The following is a 24,185-nucleotide window of genomic DNA, read 5'->3' as shown; positions in this document are numbered from 1 at the left end:
GCAGAACGCTCCAGGTATCTGTTCACGGAGACATAAATATGAATTAGTCTGTACTCCTTCCAACAGGTCCTAACAAACCCCTGAGGGGAACAGGACGTCCTGAAGCTGCCGTGCTCATCTTAAATATGCGATTGTGCAAACAGCGTTGAAAGGGGGATTCCCGCCGAAATGGGACTTTTAGGGTTGCTGTACATCTGGAGGCAGGCTGACGACAACACGTTCTCGTACCGAAACGTTGTCCGCCAATCATTTTCCAAGAACACGATGATGCCGTTAAATTGTATCGCAACAAGGTACGCGTTTGTTTTATTTATGATTCTAGAAGTGTAGTATAGGTATGGAAACATGACTGAGAGCTTATAACACCAAACCCATGAAACCGTGAGAAATCGTTTTTGGCAAATGTTTTTGGCAAATGTTTTTGTAAAATGGTTTTGTAAAATGTTTTTGTAAAATGTTTTTGTAAAATGTTTTTGTAAAATGTTTTTGTAAAATGTCTGCATTTGCATAATTACAACCTAAAAAGACAACTTCTATGAAATCCCCCCTTTAAAGTGTAGTTTGAGGGGAGCAGCAACACACCATCTCATGAGTTCAAGTCCAGCTCACCATGCCATCTTCCACTCTACAATTGCGCCATTGAATAAAGAACGCAAGCCCCCCCCCCCCGAAACAAAAAAATATTGTGCAATTTAACGCACTTGTTTCACTTACTAAGAAGAGGAGATGGAGTCTCACACTCTTGAGGCTATGGGTGAAGTCTCTTCTGCACCTGGAGCCTGACTCCGTCTCCTGATGTCAGCGGCACCTCGTACGTTTTTACAGTGCGTTCTCTTGTCCTGCGATGTTACTCTGCGTTTCACACGCGTCATCCCACTTAAAAAGGTATCCAACAATTTTCTTGTAAAACAACTCCCCCTTGTCTATTATTCAGATTTCCTCCCAAATGAGTCTCCACTGGCCAGGGTTTAGCCGTGCTGTGGCCTGTCTGGCGCACAGTGAGCGTCGCCTATTGTCTTTACAACCTGGCCAAACCTGGCTGGAACCCGGCTGAGAGGGCCACCTTTCACAACATGGCCAGAGCTGAGCCAAAACCGGCTGTGGCCGATGTGCCATATTGGTTTAGCTTGTGCACCACAGTTGGTGGTGTGAATTTTTGAAAGGTTGCCTAGCAACCGTAGAGTTTACAAGAAACGCAATGGAGACACAAACCCAACCATACCATACCGTGCTAGACCATGGCTAGCCCCAGCCAGGCTGAACATAGCTAATGGAGCCAAGGCAATAAAGAGTTTTCTACTTATTGTTCTATAATCCACAAGCGGAATACATTTCCTACCTCATATAACCTTTGCAAACATCCATTTTGGCCGTTTTCTGTGCTCTCCAGGTCGTTTATATTCCATCCGTGTTCACTTTCAGTTTCACTTTCTGTTTAACGAGGTTGTAACAAGTCCAACCTCCTTTGATTGACAGGCATCTTGTTAAATGAGAATGTATAGTATAGACCAATACATTTGAAGCATTTACACACCTCCAGTGCACTCTTGTTGCTCGTGTCATACTTGTGCATCCTAGTGCACAACGTGCTGGAAGAAACACGCGATACACAACTTACGGAGACCAACTTTTCTACTACTGTGCTCTGTAGCGCAAATTCCATCAGCTAGTGGTCAGAAACTGCGCTGGATACCTTTTGAGTCTCTCACTGATCATTCCGTACAGGGGATGGGTGGTCAGCGCCGCCGGGCCGAGAGGCACCGCCTGGGGCGTATTTGGACAGCGTCCTGAGGTTGTCCTCTCTCATGCCCTGGATGTGGGTGTCAAGCGTCTGGCGCAGTGCCTCCGAGCGCAGGGTCTCCTCCTCCAGGAAGCGGGCGGCCACTGACAGATGTTCCTGGAGAGGAGGAGGAGGAGGAGGGGGGAACAAAATCAGTCGTAGGATCAGCAATGCTGAATGTCTGTACAGATAAGATAGATAAGATATTCTTTTATTGATCCCCTTGTGGAAATTCGGGATGACTTTATCCTCAATATTTACTTGCAAGCTCTTCCATAAAATATTACATACAATGAGTAATAAACTTTTCTATAATTGTATTTCTTGTGTCTTCCTTCCAACTGTCAAATATAAATGTTCCTTTTCCTGCTGTGCTACTCTGGTACAGTTATGAAACTGAACCAGGCAGATTCCAAATGTAAACTTTCCCTGTATAAAAAGAAGACGTACAAATCAAAATGTACTCTATATTACGAGAGTAGAACCTGGCGTGTAACTAGCCTCACCACCGGCACGTCGTCTTCTCTGGCCAGCAGAGTCAAAGCCTCCTTAGAAGCGGAGGACCGGTCCTCATGTACAGAACCAACGGGACCGTGGCAGACGACAGGTTTCGCGTTCAAGCTTTTGGCAAGTTTCGCTGTCGAGGAGGAAGAGGAGGAGGAGGAGACAACTGAAGAACTGGACCCGTCGTCCCGGGCCTGGCCTCTGTGATGATGCTGCCGGGAGGGGTGCGAGAGGGCCTCTAGCTGCTGCAGGAGCCGCTGGATCTCCCCCTCGTAGCGGCTGCTGTTCTCCTGCATCTTCGCTCCCATGGCCTGCATCTCCTCCCTGTGCTTGAGAAGGGCGTCATCTTCATTCCTATCAAGCGAAATAATAACTTGGTTTGATCTATTGGTTCGTAACTGCGTGTGTGCATGCGCAATATGCTTCAACCTGGTTGAAAAATGTAATTCAAGGACTTTCAAGTACTTTCCCAAGCACTATTGTTTCATGCATAAGGGCATTTAAAAGGATACAATTCACTTTTAAATGCAGTTTTTTAATTGAAAAAAAAATCGGATCCAATATTAACACATTCTGTGCCACGCAGTTTGCCCATCTTATACCACTCTCTGCCAGTGCTGTAAGCCTATGGAGTCGCTCACCTTCTTTGCAGGGCTATAACTTTTTAAATATTATAGCTATATCGACATTACTATGGCCCATTCAACATCGGGTATCCATCGTTCCGGATGTGGGAACGTTATATTTTTCCATTCATACATTGTCGTGTTAGTACCGTCGTGAATATAAGTATGTTTTTGGAGTGTATAGCAGTAATTCCTAGAACGCGAGTTATAGGCCCAGACGCATATTACACATAATCGATTGCCGTTACGCTATATAAAAAAATTCAAATTCATATGCTGGGTATACATTATGCTCCATCATGCGTGAAGGAAATGGGGGGGGGGGTCGTTTATGATTCCTTGATTGTCAGTAACGGCTTTCCTTAATACGACATCATACGTTGATCGGATGGATTGCAATGAAATAAATGGACAATCGAGCTGGAATTAACGTTAGATTCCTCTTACCTGTCGCCGATGAGTCTGGAGAAAAAGAAATCCAATTATTTGATTTCGATCTGCTAGATCCATTTTCAGTTTGTATGACGCAATAAACGGCGAAAGCATATTGATTATTGCGTCTCGAAAGCGATCAAATGCACTCAAGTGTTTGTCTTGATCAACATAACAAGATAGCTCTGCCGGAGGATTTTCCCCGATGCACAGAGCGCCACATCCGGTTTAGAATAGAGTGCAACTCGCCAGAAATCCACCAGGCGGCGGTATTGAGGCGTTGAAATATCAGACAGAGTCCAGCTGGCTCCCGGAGCCTTCCTGGATGAATTATGAATGCCAATAGCGAATAAAGGAAATAACGATCATAAAAACGAGTAAACTCGTTGTTGGCGTTATTAGATTGGCGGGCAATAACGAGTAAACTCGTTTTTGGCGCAGGATGTGTTAACACTTTGAGTGCCAGCCACGCGTTGTCGTTAGTTCATGCCGACCGTTGAGTGCCGCCAACACTATATAGCGTTTGTTTGTCGTATTTTTTTTTATTGGCGATTTGAATTCATATTTCATCAATCGAGCCTCAGGTTAGTGTTGCAGACTCTCTCTGAGCTCAATTGGGAAGATACCGCCCCCTATCGTCTCTCCCTGTGTAACTGCACCCCATTACTTTAGACTGATGGGGGGGGGGGGGGGGGGGGGCAGGCCAGTTACCTCATTTTACTTTTCCGTCAAGCCAACTGAAGAATCCATTGTGATCGCCGGCCCGGAAAACGCGTGGATTATGTATTTACAGTACCCAACGCTGAATCAATAAACGCGATCGATATTTGGAATGGCGATCAGGAATTGGAATAATCTTTTTGGATAACATCTGATCTGAGGTAAGGAATTTATTTTACCAGTCTTAGGATAATCAGAGCTATTTTCACAGAGATATCAGCGTTTGCCCTATGTGTGTGTGTGTGTGCGAGATCAGGAAATGAGAGAATCAATATTTACACATATACTATCGATAATCTAGCGTTTATTTGAAAACGATTCATAAATAGGACGAAAAATAACAACGTTTTTGTGTATGCCAGAATATTCCAGTAAATGCCGATTATCACGGAATCTTTATATTTTCCTTGAAAACGAGGGCTTTTCAAAATGCTATAAAACGGAAATTAATCAATTAATTAACAATCCGTTTCGACAATGTTGACTGCAAACAAGTCATTGATAAGCGACGAGCAGATTAGACACATAGCCATAATTTAAGACAGTGATTATGCGTTCACAACGCTATCATTGAAGTGGGTGGTGGCATTCAACCACATTTTACCATGTTAACCAGTGGCACTGGAAGTGTTAATGGCTTAAAACCAATTTCAGACAATTAGTTACACTTTAAATGAAAGAAATAAAATTTCTTGATTCAGAACAATTTTATCATTGAACAACTTTCAATGCGAATGGTTGATTTGAATTTCAATGACTTTTTAAGCACCTTGTTAAAAAAATTAGCTGTTTAAGGCCTTGACTTAAAAAAAATTAATCAAGCACTTTAACACTTTGGTCGCCAAAAACGCCTTACCACGTCATTCCCCGCCATGCTCATTCCTGCCAAAGACGCCGTACCACGTCTTTGATATCAATATTTCAAAAATCTGTGATCGCAATCATATTTCTCCCCTGGAGACTTGAGATCTACTGTTGATCCCCTCTCAACTCTCCAACGGTTCAAGAGCGCCATCTGGTGGCCGATCGGCGGATCGCCCAAACCGGAAACAGGAAACGGAAGCTGGTGCTCATTCCAATCCGGTCCGATCACTCGCTAATAGTCCCAGGACTCGAGCTAGACACAATGGATAGCAATCCGTTACCAATAACTCGATAAACAACATGATTTGGACGTATTGTAGTGGCTACTGGGACATAATTCACGGCATCCTAGCCTTAGGTGGTGTTTACTACATCTCCCGTGATCCTTAGCGGGGGATGACGTAGTTAAAGTGAGACGAATGAAAGATGAATGGCAGTGTTGTTGTGCGACAGTAGAGTGCGTATTAAAATAGTATTTTTGCATCGGAACACGACTCCGTTTTCACTATTATTACCTGCATTCCTACATTGGTGACCCTAACGTTTCTCTTGGACGTATTTCGGAGATTACATTGAACATGCCTGATGAACAACAGAACGCGGATCGCAGCACTTTGAACGCCGTTTCACTCAAGCTGCCGGAGTTTTGGGAGCGGAGCGCCAACGCTTGGTTTGCACAGGCTGAAGCCCAATTCGCTCTCAGGGACATTACCGCGGACGCCACAAAGTACTACTATGTGGTAGCAGCCCTGACGAACTCAACTGCGGCGAGAGTGGTGAGTTTGCTGGAAAACCCACCTACAGTACACACGACAAATATGTGGCTATAAAAACACACCTGAAGGAGGCTTTCGGTCTGTCTGAATCTGACCGTGCTCGCCAGCTTCTCTCTCTACCTGGATTGGGTGACTCAAAGCCCTCTGAATTGATGGATCACATGTTAGCTCTGCTGGGGGACCATGGGCCATGTTTTCTATTTAAAGAGCTTTTCTTGCAACAGCTACCAGACTATGTGCGTTTACCTATGGCTAATTCCATCAAAACTGACTTTCGCCAGCTAGCTAGGGAAGCAGATGTATTTTTCTCAGCTGGGAAGAGGTGTGTGGCAGCATCAGCCTACACCGTTGATGAGCAGGGGTTCCAGCCACTCTCTATCTCTGCCGCGGCTATGCCCCGCCGGGTGAGGCCGTCGGGGTTGTGTTTTTACCACGCAAAGTTTGGGAACAAAGCTAAAAAGTGTTTGCCACCTTGTAACTACGGGGGGTCGGGAAACGCACTGGCTGCCACTCATTAGCAGCCGTGAGTGTTGGCCATCCTGTAGGCTTGCTGTACGTCACCGACTCACTCTCCGGCCGCCGTTTTTTATGTGACACGGGTGCCCAGGTGAGCGTGTTGCCGGCGTCCACTCAGGATTTTCACTCAGCGAGACGGGGCCCTGCCCTTGAAGCTGCCAATGGCAGTGCGATCCCTACATTTGGCAAACGCACCGTGGCATTGTGTTTTGCTGACCAGCGTTTCAGCTGGGATTTTGTGTTGGCCAAGGTGTCTACTCCCCTCCTAGGCGCTGACTTTCTCTGCGCCAACAGTCTCTTGGTAGACGTGGGGAATCGCCGGCTCGTCAATGCTGAGACTTTTGGCTCCTTAGCATGTGAGCGCAGTGACACGGCCACAATGACACTGTCCAGTGCCGTCGCGCCCACTGATGATTTCTCCCGCCTCCTGTTGGAGTTCTCGGACATCACAACACCCACCTTCTCGTCCGCGGCCACTAAGCATGGAGTCGTGCATTACATCTCCACGGAGGGCCCGCCAGTACATGCTAGGGCTCGTCGTCTCGACCCACACAAGCTCACCATCGCTAGGAATGAGTTTGCCTCCATGGAGGCACTGGGCATCGTTCGTCAGTCCGACAGTCCTTGGGCCTCGCCGCTCCATCTCGTTCCAAAGGCCAACGGCGGCTGGCGTCCGTGTGGCGACTACCGGCGCCTTAATGACGCCACTACACCTGATCGTTACCCGGTTCCACACATACAAGATTTTTCAGCCCACCTGGCTGGAGCGTCTGTTTTTTCAAAGGTGGATCTGGTGAGAGGATACCACCAGGTGCCGGTTAGCCCTCAGGACATCCCCAAGACGGCAGTTATAACCCCATTCGGGCTCTTTGAATTTTTGAGGATGCCTTTTGGCCTCAAAAATGCGGCTCAGACCTTTCAGAGGTTAATGGACGCCATGCTGCGCAACCTGTCTTTCGTGTTCGTCTACCTAGACGATATCCTGGTAGCCAGCACGTCCAAGGCGGAACACCTAACACACCTCCGACTCCTCTTCAGTCGCCTCAGAGAGCATGGATTAATCATCAACCCAGCAAAGTGTCAGTTTGGTCTGCCTGCCATGGACTTCCTTGGCCACCACATCACTGCTGCTGGAGCGGTCCCTTTACCAGTAAAGGTGGAAGCGGTGCTGCGGCTCCCACGCCCTACCACGGTTAGGGCCTTGCAGGAGTTCCTGGGGATGGTGAATTTCTATCATCGGTTCATCCCTCAGGCTGCCCACCTAATGCACCCCCTGTATGGGGCTCTCAAGGGCAAGACTCCCAAGCATGCCATCGCCTGGTCCGACGACATGTCAAAGGCGTTCTCGGATAACAAGGAGGCCCTTGCGAGTGCAACCATGCTGACGCACCCCGTGCCTGAGGCTCCCGTGGCATTGACAACTGATGCCTCGGATTATGCCGTTGGAGGCGTATATGAACAGTTGGTCGAGGGCATTTGGCAACCCCTGGCGTTCTTCAGCCGACAACTCCGTTCCAGCGAACAGAAGTACAGCACCTTTGACCGTGAGCTCCTCGCCCTGTACTTGGCGGTCAGACATTTCCGTTTCCTGCTGGAGGCTCGCCCTTTCACTGTTTTTGTAGACCACAAACCATTAATTTTTGCTATGGCGAAGGTGTCTGAACCGTGGTCTGCCAGGCAACAGCGCCATCTGGCTTTCATCTCGGAGTTCACCACTGACATCCAGCATGTGGCGGGGAAGGACAACCCCGTGGCTGACTGCCTCTCGCGGGCCGCCATTGGTGCTGTCCACCTGGGAATTGATTACGCCCGTATGGCTGCGGATCAGGTTTCAGACCCAGACATCCAGGCATGCAGGACGGCGGTTACTGGTCTCCAGTTGGCGGACGTCCCCTTCGTTGATGATGGCACGACGCTGCTATGTGATATATCTATGGCGCAGCCAAGGCCAGTTGTTCCACGGGCATGGAGACGACAAGTTTTCGACGCTATCCATGGCCTCTCGCACCCGGGCAGGAAACCATCACAGCGCCTAATGGCAGCAAAATTCGTCTGGCCCAGGATGAAGGTTGACATTGGAGGTTGGGTCAAGACCTGCATGGCATGCCAACGCGCGAAGGTCCATCGACATGTTAAAGCCCCGTTGGAGCGGTTTGATGTGCCTGAGAGGCGTTTTGACCACATCAACGTGGATCTGGTGGGACCCCTTCCTCCCTCCAGGGGGTACACTCACCTTCTGACGATGGTGGACAGGACCACCCATTGGCCGGAGGCTGTCCCACTCACTGCGACTACTACAGCTGACGTGGCTCGCGCGTTCATCGGTACCTGGATCGCCCGGTTCGGTGTTCCCTCTGATCTGTCCTCTGACCGAGGGGCCCAATTCACTTCCGAGTTATGGACTTCCATTACCCAGCACTTGGGTGTCTCCCTCCACCGCACTACGGCTTACCATCCACAGGCCAATGGCCTGTGTGAACGTTTTCACCGGTCGATGAAAGCTGCTCTCAAGGCCGATCTCCGAGGCGACACCTGGGTCGACAGACTTCCTTGGGTGATGCTGGGGCTCCGTACTGCACCTAAGGAGGACCTTCTTTCATCTTCAGCTGAGCTGGTATACGGCCAACCCCTCCGTGTCCCAGGGGATTTTCTTCCCTGTGTTACGGCCTCCTGGTCAGCACTGGAACAGCGGGATGCTCTGCTGGACAAGGCCAAGGCTTTCTTGCCCATCCCCACCTCGTGCCACGGCGTTCCAAGGGTGCGTGTCCCGCCTGATCTGCAAGCAGCGGGGTACGTGTTTATCCGCTGCGACGCCCATCGAGGCCCCCTACAGCCACCCTACGATGGTCCTTACCGGGTTGTGAAGGCAGGCGATAAGACCTTCGTCGTTGACATGGGGGGAGGGAAGAACGGATCTCGGTGGATCGCCTGAAACCTGCTCACCTGGATTTGGACCGCCCCATTGAGTTGGCCCAACCGCCCCGCCGCGGTCGGCCCCCTGGTAGGGCAGTCCCGACGCCTACTCTAGCTACGGCGGACCCCCGGACCTGCCGTCCGAGGCCTGTTCAGGGCCAGCCTACTGCTTTACCACTGCCTCGGTTTCCTGTGCCTGCCCAGGGGTACCGGAGTCGTTTTGGGCGGGTCGTCAGAGCCCCTGGACGTTTTTTGGGGCCAGTTCTTGTGAATTCTGGGGGGACGTGTGTAGTGGCTACTGGGACATAATTCACGGCATCCTAGCCTTAGGTGGTGTTTACTACATCTCCCGTGATCCTTAGCGGGGGATGACGTAGTTAAAGTGAGACGAATGAAAGATGAATGGCAGTGTTGTTGTGCGACAGTAGAGTGCGTATTAAAATAGTATTTTTGCATCGGAACACGACTCCGTTTTCACTATTATTACCTGCATTCCTACAGTATATACTATTATACAACCTGGAGATGGATCGCATATTTCTACATCCCATAATAGGAATATTTCTGCTCCACGCTCATCGCCCAACGCTACGAGGAAGCTACGGTAAGTTTCAGCGTTATTTTTTAACGTGTTCGATACAAACTGCTCTAATGATCATATCACCCACACTAGATGAATCATCTAACGTTGGCCACAGAATTATAAACGCCCCCCCCCCCCCCCCCCCCCCGGTCAACATCAGATGATAAATAGTAACTTCTAGAAGCACGTCCATTTGAATTTTTTTATCTCGCGCAGATCGCTATCAAACTGTATTTGATCATCAATATAATGCATTTAGGGCTATAAATCACGTTCTGGAGAATGCTGCAGAAAACAATAAAAACATACTTATACTTTAGACCGTATTTTAGTATGAATATGTGAATGAAAAAGTATAACGTTGCTACACCCTGAACAATAGATACTTGACGTTGAATGGGCCATAGTAATGTCAATTTAGCAATACAATTTAAAAAGTTATAGCCCTGCAAAGAAGGGGAACTTCTCCATAGACAAATAGAGCTGGCGTGGGATGGTTTATTATGAATATAAGCCTGGCGACCAAAGTGTTAAGCACTTGTGCGAACCCTGTAAATATCTGACGGTGTTTGTAATGTTTTTTTTTTTTTTTAAACTTTGGCCATTTCCCTGGCTCTTTTATACGTTTATTGCATTTATACTTGGTCAAGTTCGACCGACAGAAGCAGGCTGAAAGGGTTCAGATGGGGGGGAAGACACTCTGGGAAAGGCACGGCTGCAGTCCGGGATTCGAACTCGCTCAGCCCCAGATCCGTGACGAGCACGGTTGTCCACGGCGCTGAAATAGCACTCGCGGTACGTGGTGAGCTACTGGAGCTCCCCTGGTGTTTGTAATGTTTATGTCTAGGGATGCTCGATATTGGCTTTTTTACCGATACCGATATACCGATATTGTCCAACTCTTAATTTCCGATACCGATATCAACCGATACCGATATATGCAGGGCTCCCCCCCCCCCCAAAAATTGAATAATTTCAGGTAATTAACATTACATATCTCTTGTTGTGGAATTAACACAACATTATGCATACTTTTGACAATAAATCAAATCTGAATTTGTTCTTACTTGCTTGCCTGGGTAAATAAAGGTTATAGAAATGTTTTTTTTTTTTTTTGAAAACAGATACCGATATTTTCCGATATCACATTTTAATGCAGATAATATCTGACATCCCTATTTATGTCCCTTGCCTGTTTACGGCCCGGGCCTGGCTGAGCCGGACTCTCTCGTATTTATCCTGCCAGGTCTGGATGGTCGCCTCCAGGCGAGCCTGCACCTCGGCCAGATCCTGCCTCAGCTGCCTGTTCTCCTGCTCCAGGCTGCCCAGAGACGACACGTAGCTCTCCCTCAGAGACGCCAGCGAGGAATCCCCTCTCTGGGAGGGCAAAGAGAGAGGTGGGGGGGGGGCAAAGAGGAGAAGAAGACATCATGAGAGGGAAATATGTGCACATCCCCCGACAGGTGCTGCTGGAGTGAGGAGTACCATGGATGAAGAACAAAGAACACGCTCCCTCTTCCGCTCCGACACGTGTTTCCCGGACAACGCTTCGAGCCCTAATGGCTCTCCATCTGGGGTCAAAGCGGGGTCACCCGATGAAGAGCCATTAGGCTTGAAACGGTGTCCAGTAAACCAGGAGTAGGAGCGGAAGGGAGCGCGGCTTCTTTGTTCTTCATAAAAAAGGAGAAGAGAACCGTAAGGTACGGAGGATAAAGAAAGTACTAAAGTAGACGAGTCGACAGGAAATACGTGGAAATATTTCATGCAAGACTTGAATTTGACCAAAGCGGACCAGACCTTGGGCGATCGAGGCTCCACCCTTTCCAGCAGATCGTTCAGATGCTGGTTTTCAATCTTGAGGGTCTCCAGCTGCACCTGGATCACCTGGGCAACGAGACAGAGGGAAATAACCATCGGGGTTGTTTCATCAGATTTAGGGATGACCGCCAAAATAAAGCACCTATAAAACAACTGAGTAAATGAAAGAGCTATGGCTCTTATTGTGAAAAGGTGCATTTTCAAAGTCAACGTCAGTTTATTTGTCACATACATTATATGAGCACAATGGAGAACACAGTGACGTGTTTCCTCCCTCCCCTCGACTGTACAAGCATCAAATAAAAACCCAACAAAACTCAATGAACCTCAATAACAATAAAAACCAACTCAGTAAATCTCAGTAAACTCAATAAAACTCACAATGTCACAATATAAATGGTTTTCGAGTAATAAAATTGAAAAACCGAGATCAGTAATGCAGTGCAATAGTTGTGCAAAAACAGTAATGTATGTAATAGATGTGCCTTCTTTCTTTATTTCCCTGGCGGGGAGGTTTTGCCGGACGTGTGCACAGGGAGTGCTGTGGGTCCGCACGGTTTTGTGCTAGTTTTTTTTAATTTTTTTACTGGTTTCATCTTGTTTATATTAACTTCGATCGAGGGTAACCTCAATGATCTTATCGAGACTTAAGGGGCATTTCACCATTGTTCCGTTCGGCCGGCCGGCCAGCAAGCTAACGTACGCGGTATCCATGATGATGGAACTCGTTCTTTGGTCTTTTGATTGGCCGCTTGTCTTGGTAATGACTTTACATCCACTTTACATGCCCCAAGTGATCACGGTGTAACCAATTTATTTACAAACTGACTAGTTACTAAGCCTCTGATCTGGACTTTACACTCTAACGTAGGAGATAACTTATGCAACCCAGTGCTGAAACCTAAGTGCCAGAGGCCGTGGTTTCCACCAACGTCAACAAAACACAGAGTGATGGAAATTCCCATGGGGGAATGGTGCTACATGTCTCTCACAAGAGCTCCAGATACTTGGAAAAATCTTTTCCGAGGTACATTAAAGCAATTCTGGAAACAGTCCTCACAAACTATCTATTTTCATTCTATCCACATGACTTGTTGTGATCTTGGAAGATTTATTATTAGACACTGCTTGCATCATTCCACTATTTTGGCCAGTTTTTCTTATGTCTCAACCTTCAGTGTTTCCCCTGTAAATTGCACAGGGGCCAAAGAGAACCCCCGCCAGGCCAAAGAAAATAACAACAAATATCCATTCATTCGGAAATCAATAATTATTTGCGCTTGGGAGCCTCTGAGGGGCGCTGTTCCAAAACGTGAGTCAATCTCTGTGTTGCAATGCGAGTGCCACTCAAATAGTTTAAAAGTACTTCATATTTAAATTACTGCAGAGAGAGTGTGTGTGAACGTATGCATAATTGCATATAGGTAATGGTGGAGTGGACCGGAGACATGCTGGCATATGCTACCGTAAGCGATTGATTTGATAGTTATAAGGGTTGCCTTTGCTAATGGGCTAGATAGCCTGATGATTGATTAAGTTGGTTAACGTTAATGTTGATGCACTTGTGCGTGTGTCTGTGCTTTAATCCATCAAGCTAAGACAGAGATAACGTCTGTGGCTCTGAATCTCCGCTCTATCACACATGTTGACACTTTACTGGTAGGTCTTAAGAGCAGGCTGTGCAATACCAGTAAGCAGATCGTTTACCTACGCTGTCCTACGTTACGCACTTGAAACACTTGAGAACTAAGTAACAGTATTATAAACATAGTCCTTGCAGCGGAGTTCTTGAGAATGAATCAGTGTGGGCGGGGGTGCTCATCCACGCTCTGATTGGAAGGTGAGTGAGTGAGAGAGAGCGAGAGAAAGAGAGCGAGAGAGAGAAAGAGAGTGTGTGTGTGTGAGAGAGAGAGCGTGCCCAGTGATGGAGATGGCCTTGCACAATGCACAAGCAACGTTATTATTATTATAGTAATTGTGTTTTATCATTTCGATTATTAGGCTATTTAGCTTGTAAACAAGTCTGTCAACAAGCACAGCTGGCTCCAACTCTATTGGAAATGTGGTCAATAATCACACAGTCTAAATAACCGTAGATAATGTATATTTTGGGATGGTCAATATATACATTGGGTACGGTGGTGAAACAGGTGTTTGGAGCCCTTGTACCACCAGGCCTGAGAACAAACTTTATATGTCTGCACTTTATGTGTTCATTTGATGCCTGTCTTTTTTCTGTTGGGAAGCACTTTGAGCTGCAGTTTCTGTATGAAAGGTGCTATACAAATAAAGTTGTATTATTATTATTATTATTATTATTATATTATTATTATTATTATTATTATTATTATTATTATTATTATTATTATTATTATTATTATTATTATTATTATTATTATTATCTGGCTATTTAGCTTGTAAACAAGTCTGTCAACAAACACAGCTGGCTCCAAATCTATTGGAAATTTGGTCAACAAGCACACAGTCTAAATAACTTAAATAACCGTAGATGATGTCTATAATCAGAGTTTTGATAATGTAAAAGAATACAAATAATAAAAAATACATGTATAATTTGGGATAATCAATATATACATTGGGTATGGTGGTGAAAAAGGTGTTTGGAGCCCTTGTACCACCAGGCCTGAGAAACAACCTAGAGGGGGAAAACTGACCGTGGTCATTTTTTTTTTTTTTTTTTGTATTATTTTTTTAAACAAACACAAACAAACATGACAACACACGATAAGATATACAAGCATTAATTGTCAGAGCACATCCAATGAAATCACATTTTAGTTAATTGTCTTATATAAGATATACCCCTAATACCTGTTATCTAAAAACCTACACACATATGCTCCAGCTCGAAGCCCCCCCTCCCGGACCCCACCTTGGGTAGACCGTGGTCATTTTTAAAGTGCTACACTCATCCTTCCACTCACCTTCAGCTCTGACGCTCTGCGTTCCGCACGCTCCACCTCGCCGCAGCGCTGCCTCTCCACGCTGCAGGCCGAGCCGCTCAGCGTGGCGACAGTGATGTCACGCTGGTGCAGCTCATTGGTCAGCGTGGCGATAGTGATGTCACGCTGGTGCAGCTCATTGGTCAGCGTGGCGATAGTGATGTCACGCTGGTGCAGCTCATTGGTCAGCGTGGCGATAGTGATGTCACGCTGGTGTAGCTCATTGGTCAGCTTCGACACCTCCTTCCTCATCCCCTCCACCTCACCAGCGCGGGTCTCTTCGGCCCGGAGCACCTCCTCCCGAAGCTACGGAATGACCCCAAAAAGGTGGAGACGGGTTGGTTCACATGGATCGTGCCAATAAACAACATTGAATAGAATAGAATAGAATAGAAATACTTTTATTATCCCGAGGGAAATTTGACACTGCAAATCGCTCAACATTAAACATTTAGACAGAACAGGTCACAAATAAGAATAACAAAACAAATCAAATTGCCTAAGATAAGAGTAGAATAAAATAGAATAAAAATGGAATAAAATATACAGTAAATAAATACAGTAAAAATATACCGAGGTCTACAGTAGGTGTAATATTGCACAGTGCTGTTTCAAAAGGGAAGATGGTAACTGTCACTCTGTGCTCAGTGATGCAGTGAGGCACAGTGATGCATTGTATAGTCTGATGGCTGTTGGAATGAAGGACTTCCTGTGCCGTTCAGTGCTGCATTTAGGTAGTGTGAGCCTAGCACTGAACATGCTCCTCCTGTCAGCCAAGTCTGTGTATAGTGGGTGGGAGGGGTTTTCCCTGATGGCCTGGAGCTTAGCAAGGCTCCTCCTCTTGAAGAGAAACTTACAATAAATATAACTATATTACATAATAAAAGAAAAGGATCGTCTCAACAAAAACAAATGCAAATCAGCATTCTAGAAGCGACCGCGGTTGATTTCCTGTTAGCTGTCACTACATCCAAGGAACAACTTACATCTTTTTTTTTATCCACTTTTTCTCCCATTTTCTATATTTTCTCCCATCCCAATTTCGTATCATCCAATTCAACCCTCCCCTGTCACGGACGCTGTTTCTTGCCTCCCACAAGCCGGCTGCAATGTGGACTAAGTCATACATAGCACAAGTCCCCTCCGGTACTTGAGGTAACAGCAGTCGCATCTTTTCACCTGCGCAGCTCGATCTCTCAGTGGCGAGGAGTAACGCGTGGGAGGCTCATGCTGCCCCCGACACTTCCTGATTCTACTGCGCAGGCGCACCAACCGACCTGTGGGAGTCACTGTCCACAACGCCCGATCCCCACCCATCAGTTTCCCACCCCCTAATACGGCCAATGTGTATTAGTACGGACGACCAGCTAAACTGAAAGCAAATGTGGAGCGCTGGGCTCGAACTGACGAGCCCAGCGTCTCCAGCATTTCGTGGCGAGCGCCTTGCCCACTACGCCACGTAGCCGCCCCGAACAACTTACATCTTAACTGACGGAAAAATATATTGAGTCAATATTATTTGGGACTCCCAGATATGGAGAAGTTTGTTATTTAGGTAAACTGTTCACCATGGCCATGGTCTGATATTAGCAAATGCTGCAAAACCGAACAGGAAATCAACTGTAGTTGTAGCGGTTTCCTAGCAACATGTCAAGCATTCCAACAAAACCCATCTATACCTCTGTAAGAACGATCACGTCATAACCTCTTAGCAAGGCTTTCTAATACATACCGCTTACCTTCCTCACTTCAGCAACAGAGCGATTGCGCTCCTCCTCCGTGTGCTTCAACTCCTGCTCTCTCTTCAGCTGCTCTCCCCTCTGTCTGCTCATCGTCTCCACTCTGAAGTGATAAGCACTTCAATTCAGCATTCTCACAGCAGCAAAGACAATCAATCAAACAGTCCAACAGAATACATTTTACTGTCATTATTTCTCAAATTATTGAATAATAGAAATTCTAGATTTTCTAATAATTCTATTCCGCTTATTATTATCTATTCTTTTTTTTTAAGTTCAAAATACTCCTGGCACAATAGCGCCATTGTTCACCTCTCTTCGAGTCGTGCCAGTTCAGCTTTAAGATGGACCTGACAGGCGTGGGCACTGTGCAGCTTGGTTGCAGTCTTCTCCAGATCTCGCCTGAGGCTCCCCACTCCTTCACATCCATGGGCTGCCAGACAGTCCTCCAGAGAGCTGCAAACACACACACAGAGACTTTAATCCAGAGAGCTGCAAACACACACACAGAGACTTTAATACAGAGAGCTGCAAACACACACGCAGAGACTTTAATACAGAGAGCTGCAAACACACACGCAGAGACTTTAATACAGAGAGCTGCAAACACACACACAGAGACATTAATACAGAGAGCTGCAAACACACACACAGAGACTTTAATACAGAGAGCTGCAAACACACACACAGAGACTTTAATACAGAGAGCTGCAAACACACACACAGAGACTTTAATACAGAGAGCTGCAAACACACACACAGACTTTAATACAGAGAGCTGCAAACACACACAGAGACTTTAATACAGAGAGCTGCAAACACACACAGAGACTTTAATACAGAGAGCTGCAAACACACACAGAGACTTTAATACAGAGAGCTGCAAACACACACACACAGAGACTTTAATACAGAGAGCTGCAAACACACACAGAGAGACTTTAATACAGAGAGCTGCAAACACACACAGAGACTTTAATACAGAGAGCTGCAAACACACACACAGAGACTTTAATACAGAGAGCTGCAAACACACACACACACACACACACACACACACACACACACACACACACACAGAGACTTTAATACTGAGAGCTGCTCACACAGACTTTAATACAGAGAGCTGCTTTCACACACACACACACACACACACACACACACACACACACACACACACACACACACACACACACACACACACACACACACACACACACACACACACACACACACACACACACACACACACACACACACACACACACACACACACACACACACACACACACACACACACACACACACACACACACGCAGAGACTTTAATACAGAGAGCTGCAAACACACACACAGAGACTTTAATACAGAGAGCTGCAAACACACACACAGAGACTTTAATACAGAGAGCTGCAAACACACACACACACACACACACGCAGAGACTTTAATACAGAGAGCTGCAAACACACACACACACACATTAATACAGAGAGCTGCAAACACACACACAGAGACTTTAATACTGAGAGCTGCTCACACACACATACATTAATACTGAGAGCTGCTCACACACACATACTTTAATACTGAGAGCTGCTCACACACACAGACTTTAATACTGAGAGCTGCTCACACACAGACTTTAATACTGAGAGCTGCACACACACACACTTTAATACTGAGAGCTGCTCACACAGAGACTTTAATACTGAGAGCTGCTCACACACACAGACTTTAATACTGAGAGCTGCTCACACACACAGACTTTAATACTGAGAGCTGCTCACAGACTTTAATACTGAGAGCTGCTCTCACACACACACCACACATTAATACTGAGAGCTGCTCACACACACATACTTTAATACTGAGAGCTGCTCACACACACAGACTTTAATACTGAGAGCTGCTCACACACACACTTTAATACTGAGAGCTGCTCACACACACAGACTTTAATACTGAGAGCTGCTCACACACACAGACTTTAATACTGAGAGCTGCTCACACACACACACTTTAATACTGAGAGCTGCTCACACACACACACACACACAGACTTTAATACTGAGAGCTGCTCACACACACACTTTAATACTGAGAGCTGCTCACACACACAGACTTTAATACTGAGAGCTGCACACACACACAAACACACAAAGGGTGAAATACGGTGCTAACTGCGTTGCCATCATCATTGCGTCTCTGTGCGTCCATGCTATTTGCGGGTATTTAAATGAGGTAATATGGGAGGAACATGTATCCCTTTCTATGCAAATGAGCCTCATGTCAGAAACACTCCAATTCACAAAGATCGGCGCTAATTGCCACGTGCAGTTAAAGTGACACTATTTACGTCTTCAGAGATTTGGTGGTAACTAAGCGCATTTATAAGGGGAGTCATTGCCAGCGTCTCCGGTGATCCGTTAGGTTAGGTAATAATCACAATAAAGAGAATAGAACCTGCGCACACTCAATGCTCCAGAATAAACTTTTAATTTATAACGTTTTGTCAGATCCATGAGGAGTAGACGCTGGAATCACGGCCAATGAAAAGTGTATTCTGGAGACTGGAGTATATGAGAATGCGGGTTCTATTATCTTAACTAAACATTAAATACAACTTAATTTTCCTAAATCTGAAATTATTTTCACTGGCGCTTGGATGACGTTAAGCCTAATAGCTCATATTTATCTAGGCTATCTAACGTAGCGGCCAAGCTAAGTGGCTAACGTTAGGCTATGTAGGTATTTGTAGAACATGGTTTCTGGGCTAATGTTGTTAGCTTAGCATTTGGGCTCCATGGGAACAGTATATTATTCCCAAAATAAATAGTTCTGTTTTAAGTACTGCAATCTTCTGTAGTTGATGTCTACGGCAGTCTGTTGCGGTGTGACATATCCGTGGCAAGGGTATATTTTGATCCAAGTCTCTGTTTCAAACACTAGGTTACTTAGCCTAGATTAGCTCACAACAAGAATCTAACACAGGGACCAGCTGCATAAACAACATGAATGTCTGTCCCTGACCGACTGCTGACCGAGTGTCGCCAGTCGCCACCCACTTCCTGTGTCCCTCATTGTAAATTAAAAGTCCTCTAGCGTTTCATACACGGTCCAGTCATATACCGACCTGATTTTGACAAGGCGCAGCTTGAGCAACAGTTGGTTGACTATTTGGAGGTAAACATATCATTTCTAGTTTCAAACATTGGTTCAGGATCCTGTTTTTAATCTCGTAACACTTTATGTATTCAATACTAAAAATACTTGGGACTTTTCAGAGTTTCTTTCCCCAAAAACTACCCGGTGCAGCTTTAAATACAGAATGCTGGAACGGTCAAATAGGTATATATAATGCCACAAGGCATAATTCCATCATATTCTGTGCATTGGTACAGTATGTCACAACAAATGCAATACCCATCATTAGGGGTTGGGGGGAAATCCATACAGCAATATATCACAATATTTTGCGTGCCGATATTATATTGATATAGTGACGATTATTGGAATGAGGTGTACAGACTGAAAACATTATCTTATTAGATAAAACGGATGATGTAAATATATTTTGTATTACAGATGGTAACAAAGTTTTCCATTGGGGACATAATTAATAGTTAATAATAATCAAGTTGTGGTCAGTGTGTGTTAATAATAATAATAATTACTTGCATTTATATAGCGCTTTTCTAGACACTCAAAAGCGCTTTACAATGTAGGGTGGAAATTGCCTCCTTCACCACCACTGGTAGCACCCAACCTTGGGCCACGCAGGCTCAATGGCTACCATACACTGGCACCCGGCACACATCACACTACACAATGGCTGAACGGCTCAGGAGACAGGGATTGATACCAGCCAATTAAGGGGAAGGGATGATTAGGTGTCTGTCCGACATCTCCGCCTGGATGACGACCAACCACCTCAAACTGAACCTAAGCAAAACAGAATTGCTCCACCTGCCGGCCAAATCCTCCCCCCTGACCGACCTTTCCATCACAGTCGAGAATGCAGCTGTGACCGCGTCCCCGACCGCCAAGAACCTTGGTGTTGTCCTCGACGACCAGTTGAACTTCTCTGCTCACATCGCAGCGACAACCAGAACCTGCCGATTCCTCCTGAGCAACGTCAGAAGGATCCGCCCCTTCCTGACAAAAGAAGCCACCCAACTCCTCGTCCAATCAACAGTCATCTCCCGCCTTGACTACTGCAACGCACTGCTCGCTGGCCTCCCGGCCACTGCCACTAAGCCTCTTCAACTCATTCAGAACGCAGCGGCCCGCCTGATCTCAAACCTACCGAAGTCGGCCCATGTCACCCCACTTCTTAGGGACCTGCACTGGCTCCCCATTGCTGCACGAATCCGCTTCAAGGCCCTCGACCTAGCATACCGTGCGGCAAAGGGAACTGCTCCCGCCTACCTCCGGTCAATGGTCTCTAACTACACACCCTTAAGACCCCTACGCTCTCCATCTTCTGGCCGCCTCAGACCTACTCCTATCCAAGCTCCGGGAGGGTCATCAAAGAGAAGTCGCCTATTCTCAGTCCTTGCCCCACAATGGTGGAATGAACTACCCACCCCAGTTAGGACAGCCGAAACACGTCCAATCTTTCGCCGTCGACTAAAGACGCACTTCTTCAACCATTATCTGAATAAAAAAAAATATATCTAACCCTAACTAACCGTACGGTCATGCACTTGTCCTAATAAACTAACCTACACTGTAGCACTCAACACTTTGATGAACATTGTTGCTCAGCTGATAGAGTTGTGCCCTTCCTGATGGCTTGTCGTACAGAACTTGTAAGTCGCTTTGGATAAAAGCGTCAGCTAAATGACTAAATGTAAATGTAATGTAGGTGGCCTTGATGTCAGAGACCTGATTGGAAATTTGGCCAGGAACGTCGGGGAGCCCCCTACTCTTTACGATAGGCGTCCTGGGTTCTTTAACGACCTAATTCAGTCAGGACCTCGGTTTAGCGTCTCATCCGAAGGACGGCACTCGCAGCTGTATGGTGTCCCTATCACCGTAACAGGGTGCAATATGCAATTTTCTGTACAATGATTCATGTACAATTGGACAGTTTGTGATGCACACTAAAGAATCTGATCAGCTTTCATGTCAATTGTGTGAATAAATACATTATTCCTGCGTTTTGCCTTGTTATGGATATTTTTTCTTCTTCAGTTACACAGATATAGTTTCCTTTGCAATATATCGATTATCGGATATCGTGATATTATCGCTACCCGTATCGTCCCACACCCTACCTATCCTTATATATAAGAAACTCAAAAGTATTAACTCATTCAACGCCAGTCACGAGAAAAGTCGGGTTAACTCGCCAACCGTTCAGCCAATCACGAGAAAACTCGTTAATCGTTATTTCTTTTATTAGCTATATCCATTCATTTTTCATCCATCCAGCCTGATGTTATCATTGGGAATGGGTCTGAGCTCGCAAAAGGGCAAATACTGCCGCCTAGGCCTTCCAGCCGGTATTGCACTCTATTAGAAATGGTGTAGTTTCTTTTCAGGGCCGATCTGAGCCATGCGGGCGGGGTTTAAATACTCCAGCAGGACTAGCCTTTACAACGTTACATCTGCTATGCTGCCCCCCCCCCCCCCCCCCCCCCCTTCATATGCAATGCCGGGCAATGTGGGACGGACCTCCACAAGCAGTATTTGGAATGGCGATCAGATAATTGGATTATTTCTTTTGCATTACATCAGAGACCAGGTAAGGACTCTATATATAAAATCTTGCATTGATCTGATATTTCTTTCTACCGCGATCGAAGCTGTGTGTGTGTGGCTGTTTACCGTTGAGTGCAGGAGGTGGCGGGGCGAGCGCCGCGCTACGAGGGCCATTTCATGTATGCATGAGGAAGGATAATAATGATAATCTAGCATTGATTTCAGGAAGATTCGATAATCAGGCGAAAAATGACAACGTGTTTAGTGTATTCCACTAAAGGGCTATTATCGCGTCTTTTCCTGGGATTACTAAGAATCACCAAAACTATACTCATATTCAAAACGGTATAAAACGGAAATGTACGGATGAAAAAACTATCTGTTTTGTGCATGTTGACTGGAAGCAACTCACTGACAATCTTCGGGTGTATTAGACCCATAGCTATAATATAAGATATATTTTAAGCGCTCGCAAATCTCGCAGTCTCCCCATTGATTAAAGCGATGGCGTACTAGCGCCCTCTGGCGCATTAAGCGATGGCACAGAATGAGTTAAGAGCGATGCTCTGTAGTAAATCTTATTGTATATTTTTATTGAACTATTTTATCACTTTTTTACTCCGTCTATTCTATTTTATAATTTTTAGTATTGCCTATTTTTTAACTGAATCAAACAGCACTTTTTTTACTCTGTCTATTATATTTTATTATTTGTATTACTGAATGAAACCGTAAACAGAGAGGCCTATTGGGATGTTAGATCCTATGTGAAAAACTGTGATTTACCTTAACTTGCTACCTCTCTATCTTTTTTATGCTCGCTTATGCCTGTATTTTTTAAAAGTGATATACAAATAAAGTTTATTATTATTATTATATGAGGCATAGAGAACAGACGCACCGGATGACTTGATCTTTAGCCTGCAGCGCTTGGTTCAGCCTGGACGCCTCGCTGCGTAGCTTCTGCTGCTCAAGACCAGTGCTTTGTACAAACATGTCCTGGGAGTCCAGGGTGGCGCGGAGCTCCTGCTTCTTCTCTGCAAGCACCTGAAAAAGGAGCAGAACCACTTCAACAGGGTTCCCACAGACATTGCTAAATGAAATTCAAGGACTTTCAAGTACTTTTCTCATTCATTTTAAAAGGGCATTTAAAAGGATACAATTAACTTTTAAATGTGTCGTATCGAATATTTATGGCTTAAAACCAATTTCCGACAGTTACACTTTAGATAAAAAAATATGCTATTTCTTAATTCAGACCAAGGACTTTTTAAGCATCCTAAAAAAATTGGCTGTTTAAGGAATTCCAGGCCTCGACTTTTTTTGGTAAAAAATCAAGCATTTTAAGCACTTCAAGGACCTTGTGCGAACCCTGCTTCAACCTCCGTGTCTGTAGCACATATCGATCAAACAAGTTCACTTTGAAAGACATTAACCTCTAAAGTTATACATCTAAAATTGCTGGTCCGCGCTGGTCTGTGTCTATTATGAAATGACAATTGTGCGTCATTTGGAATTTGGATTATTTACTACCTGGGCGGGTCTTAATCTACCTGCTCTCAAGGTACCGAAATGTGGCACAGATTGATCTAACGTGATTCGGTACTCAGTAGGACTGATGTAATTTGGTAGGTACCCTTAAAAGTACAGAGTTCCTACTGAATACCTACTGTTGAATCAGGGTTCCTGCAGGGTTCAACAAGTTATATTTAAAATATTTTAAGACCTTTTTAAGACCACTTTTAATATAATTGAATCCCTATATCACAGCCATACTGGCAAAAAAGAATGAAGAAAAATTACTATGAAAGAGGCAATTCCATACGAATTGTTGTGGGGGAACTGAGCTATTACCGTCCTGCTTACTTTGTAGCCTGGACATTTCCCCCAAGCACATTTAAATGCAATACAGAGATGTTATCGCAACATAGATGTTCCTAATCCAATAGATTCTCAAGAACCATCTTTAAAGTGCCACTTGCAGGTTAAACCCTAGTCTTCAATTATGTGTAGTTTACATCATTGGCATCTATTTTCATTATTATTTTTTTCTCCATTTGACGCCGGAAATTCCACTGAGAAAGGGTTCAAAATGTCCACGCACGAATAACATGTATGGCGCCAATCAAAAAGCTTATCAGACGATATCAGTGCCGTGACGTCACTGCAGGTAACTTTTCTCTACCTCTCATATACTACAATAGAGTTTGAGGAGCGCGGAAAGCCATTTCCTTGATCCAAA

At 45.4% G+C, this 24,185-nt stretch overlaps 1 protein-coding gene across 1 annotated transcript in view; it reads right to left on the bottom strand.

Moving 5' to 3' along the window:
* Positions 1-709: 709 nt before the first annotated feature.
* cep63 (centrosomal protein 63) overlaps positions 710-24,185 on the bottom strand; it is a 36,239-nt gene continuing 12,763 nt past the window's right edge. Inside the window, exons 6-13 of the mRNA XM_084307642.1 lie at positions 22,845-22,990; positions 16,547-16,690; positions 16,235-16,337; positions 14,478-14,801; positions 11,512-11,598; positions 10,907-11,091; positions 2,287-2,638; positions 710-1,897 (exon numbers count right to left, since the gene is read on the bottom strand). Of these exons, the coding sequence (XP_084163768.1) occupies positions 1,706-1,897; positions 2,287-2,638; positions 10,907-11,091; positions 11,512-11,598; positions 14,478-14,801; positions 16,235-16,337; positions 16,547-16,690; positions 22,845-22,990 (1,533 nt within the window). The 3' untranslated portion in view covers positions 710-1,705. The remainder of the gene's footprint in view (positions 1,898-2,286; positions 2,639-10,906; positions 11,092-11,511; positions 11,599-14,477; positions 14,802-16,234; positions 16,338-16,546; positions 16,691-22,844; positions 22,991-24,185) is intronic.

Source organism: Notolepis coatsorum, assembly GCF_963971535.1.
Source record: "Notolepis coatsorum genome assembly, chromosome: 2".
Lineage (NCBI taxonomy): Eukaryota > Metazoa > Chordata > Actinopteri > Aulopiformes > Paralepididae > Notolepis > Notolepis coatsorum.
Note: the sequence above shows the minus strand (reverse complement) of the source record. Positions and strands in the feature narration are given on the sequence as shown.